The sequence below is a fragment of the Neolamprologus brichardi genome, chromosome 18, assembly GCF_056152115.1.
Source record: "Neolamprologus brichardi isolate AB-2024 chromosome 18, ASM5615211v1, whole genome shotgun sequence".
NCBI lineage: Eukaryota > Metazoa > Chordata > Actinopteri > Cichliformes > Cichlidae > Neolamprologus > Neolamprologus brichardi.
The window spans coordinates 6558797-6562560 of NC_142121.1; the positions used below are offsets into that span (position 1 = coordinate 6558797).

At 40.8% G+C, this 3764-nt stretch overlaps 1 protein-coding gene across 2 annotated transcripts; it reads left to right on the forward strand.

The window, feature by feature from the left end:
• The first annotated feature begins 1332 nt into the window (after positions 1 to 1332).
• LOC148097510 (tripartite motif-containing protein 16-like) lies at positions 1333 to 3392 on the forward strand. Of its 2 annotated transcripts, XM_087831452.1 has the most exons (2): positions 1333 to 2182; positions 2890 to 3009. In XM_087831452.1, exons 1-2 carry the CDS (start codon positions 1397 to 1399, stop codon positions 2944 to 2946), a joined length of 843 nt encoding a protein of 280 aa, XP_087687578.1. In that variant the 5' UTR covers positions 1333 to 1396; the 3' UTR covers positions 2947 to 3009. The 2 variants fall into 2 exon arrangements, with proteins under 2 accessions (XP_087687578.1, XP_087687577.1); XM_087831451.1 differs by having other exon boundaries at positions 1333 to 3392.
• The last annotated feature ends 372 nt before the right edge of the window (positions 3393 to 3764 follow it).

The window sequence follows — 3764 nt, forward strand, 5'->3', positions numbered from 1 at the left end:
AGCCCTAACCATAACCTTTTTCCTGAGCTTAACCAGGACTTTAATGATGTTAAATAGCGTGTTTCTAAGCGATTTGAAGAAAAAGAGCGAACATGTGTAGATTGAGTCCATACGGTTCTCATATTTCCTCATTTTTCCGAGGTCGTCATTCAGGAACGTGGTGGGTAGCCGAAAACGTAATATGTTGACGATTTGTCACCTAGCATAAAATGTTACGGTTTGGGAGTGAGAACGTGTTGCCTACAAGAACATATACGTCTGAACAATGTGTTAACTAGAGGATGACAATGCCAGAATAATGTTGTTTCTACCAGTGTGGAAAAATTGGTTTATATATTCAAAAATAAAAATCTTTTACAAGACTTGCCGTGCTGTGTAAAAGCTTTGAGTCACCCTTCATTTGTTTATATTTTGCTTTCAAGGAGCCAGACTTTCTAAAAAGAACAATTTAATGTCCTTGAACAATAATTCTGAAGGTTTTGTGATAGTGTTTTATAGTCCCCACACACACTTTTAAGCTGCTTAACATTGACCTGATAATCCTTCAAGCATAAAAAAAACACGCAACTCAAGGAAAGAATCAGTGTCGTGTCTACAAATGACAGACAACTTGGCAAAGAAGGCTTTTAAAACTGTAGCTTTAGGCACTTTGTTGCTTGCAGTAACAACAACATCCAAAAAGCTTCTGTTCAATGAAGATTAATGGAAAAAAAAAAAAAAAATCTTTGTTTCACATGAATTAATCAGCTCATGACAAACAATGCAATACCCAGTTGTTCCACAATCTCAACAGCAGGCTGAGAACAATTTCACTGCACCGTAACAGGTCAAAAGTACAATAAGTGAAGAGAACAAACGTTTTTACACCTAATTAGTTTCACTGCAGCCCGTGAGAAGCAAACACATCAATGCATAAACATAAAAAAGGACGAAAAAGTCTAGTCCACCTTAAGGGGAACACCCAACTCCCCCAAACCAACTGTCTACATCATTGTGTGGTTTTCTTTTTTTGTGATTATCACAGTGTCAGTTCTTTAACCTGTTTGTTTGACGATCCTCTCCCTCCTGTTTTGTGTGACTCTAATGTCCTTTTAGGGGATTCTTCTGTCTTTTATCAGCCAATGAAGGCTCGCGTTTTGTTTCTTAACAGATCTGTCTTGCATTTATGTCCTCTCTACTGTGACAGGTTTGTATGGCTGTACTTGCCAAACATGTCCTGCCTCTTCAGAAACTGTTCCTGGAAAAACCACTGTTGACTCCGCCCACTTCGGTGGTGCATAAAATTCCTTGTACATCCTTGTTCACATGTTTTCCAGTTCCTCGATGGGTGTAACCAGCATGTCTGTGGTGAGCAACTATTTTCCTTGTTTCTGACAGTTAGACACTGCAAGGTGAAATGGCACAGCAAGAAAGGTTCTGCTGTTCGATCTGTCTGGATTTACTGAAGAATCCGGTGACTATTCCCTGTGGACACAACTACTGCATGAACTGTATTAAAACCCACTGGGATGGAGAGGATCAGAAGGAAAACTGTAGGTGCCCTCAGTGCAGACACCTCTTCACACCGAGACCTGCACTGGTGAAAAACACCATGTTAGCAGATTTAGTGGAGGAGCTGAAGAAGACTGGACTCCAAGACGCTCCTGCTGATCACTGCTATGCTGGACCTGAAGATGTGGCCTGTGATGTCTGCACTGTGAGACAAATGAAAGCCTTCAAGTCCTGTTTATTCTGTCTGGCATCTTACTGTGAGAAACACCTTCAGCCGCATTATGATGTGGCTGCATTAATGAAACACAAGCTGGTGGAGCCCTCCAAGAAGCTCCAGGAGAACATCTGCTCTCGTCATGATGAGGTGATGAAGATGTTCTGCCGTACTGATCAGCAGAGTATCTGTTATCTCTGCTCTGTGGATGAACATAAAGGCCACGACACAGTCTCAGCTGCAGCAGAAAGGACTGAGAGGCAGAGAGAGCTGGAGGTGAGTCGACAAAACATCCAGCAGAGAATCCAGGACGGAGAGAAAGATGTGAAGCTGCTTCAACAGGAGGTGGAGGCCATCAATCAGTCTGCTGATCAAACAGTGGAGCACAGTGAGAAGATCTTCACTGAGCTGATCCATCTCATCCAGAAAAGAAGCTCTGATGTGAAGCAGCAGATCAGATCCCAGCAGGAAACTGAAGTGAGTCGAGTCAAAGAGCTTCAGGAGAAGCTGGAGCAGGAGATCACTGAGCTGAAGAGGAAAGATGCTGAGCTGAAGCAGCTCTCACACACAGAGGATCACATCCAGTTTCTACACAACTACCCCTCACTGTCAGCACTCAGTGAGTCTACAGACTCATCCAGCATCAATATCCGTCCTCTGAGCTACTTTGAGGATGTGACAGCAGCTGTGTCAGAGGTCAGAGATAAACTACAGGACATTCTGAGAGAGGAATGGACAAACATCTCACTGACAGTCACTGAAGTGGATGTTTCACTGTCAGATCCACCAGAGCCAAAGACCAGAGCTGGATTCTTAAAATATTCATGTGAAATCACACTGGATCCAAACACAGCACACAAATATCTGTTATTATCAGAGGGGAACAGAAAAGCAACAGCAGTGAATGAACAACAGTGTTATTACCATCATCCAGACAGATTCACTTATTGGTGTCAGGCCCTGAGTAGAGAGAGTCTGACTGGACGTTGTTACTGGGAGGTGGAGTGGAGAGGGAGAGGAATTCATGTCGCAGTAGCATACAAGGATATCAGTAGAACAGGGTGGGGTAATGAGTGCAAATTGGGACGTAATGAAAATTCTTGGGCATTCAATTATTACAAAAGTAGTTATACATTTTGGTACAACAACATCCAAACTCCTGTCTCAGGTCCTCGTTCCTCCAGAGTAGGAGTGTACCTGGATCACAGAGCAGGTATTTTGTCCTTCTACAGCGTCTCTGAAACCATGACTCTCCTCCACAGAGTCCAGACCACATTCACTCAGCCGCTCTATGCTGGACTTTGGCTTTACTCTGGTTCAATAAGCGCTAAATTCTGTAAACTATAATAGAATTTCATATTCATATAAATGTGCATTTAATGTTTTCTCCATCATTGTTGCGCCATTTCTGTTCTGCACAGAGATCAGCTGTCAGTCAAACATTATGGGTGGTACCTCCACATTTTCCAGTTGTTCTCTTGATGTTTTGGAGTTTATTCTCTGGAGATTATTCCTTTGTCTGTTTAGCCATGGAGGCTATCATCGCGCATAATGTTTTTAATTTGTAAAATTATTTTTTACATGAAAATGGAAACATCTCTGTGCTCCAAATGTGTAAATGAATATTTGTATTGATGTATTTTTACCTTGTTGTTTCTGTTCCACTTCAAGAACAGAGACATGGGCAGACCCCCTTTAAAGAAATGTTCACACAGTTTTTTGTATCAGCATATAAAGAAAGGATAGAGAATTATATTTATGTTTAGCACACCAAATACTTATGATTTTGTTATTTAAGCTGACAAACAAATTGAAGGTTTTAATAATTAAAAGAATGTCACAGTCTTTACCTTTGTTTTCATTCTAGGATCTCCCACAAAAAAATAAAGTTTAAGAACTGAAACTGTTTCATAATCAGGGAATACGATTTATATGAGATTATATTCATATGAGAAAATGAACAGATTTTGTTCATGGATGACAGGATGTACTTTGCATGACACAAAAAATAATAATGTAATCATGTGACATCCGTGAACTATTTATTGCATGAAAAATA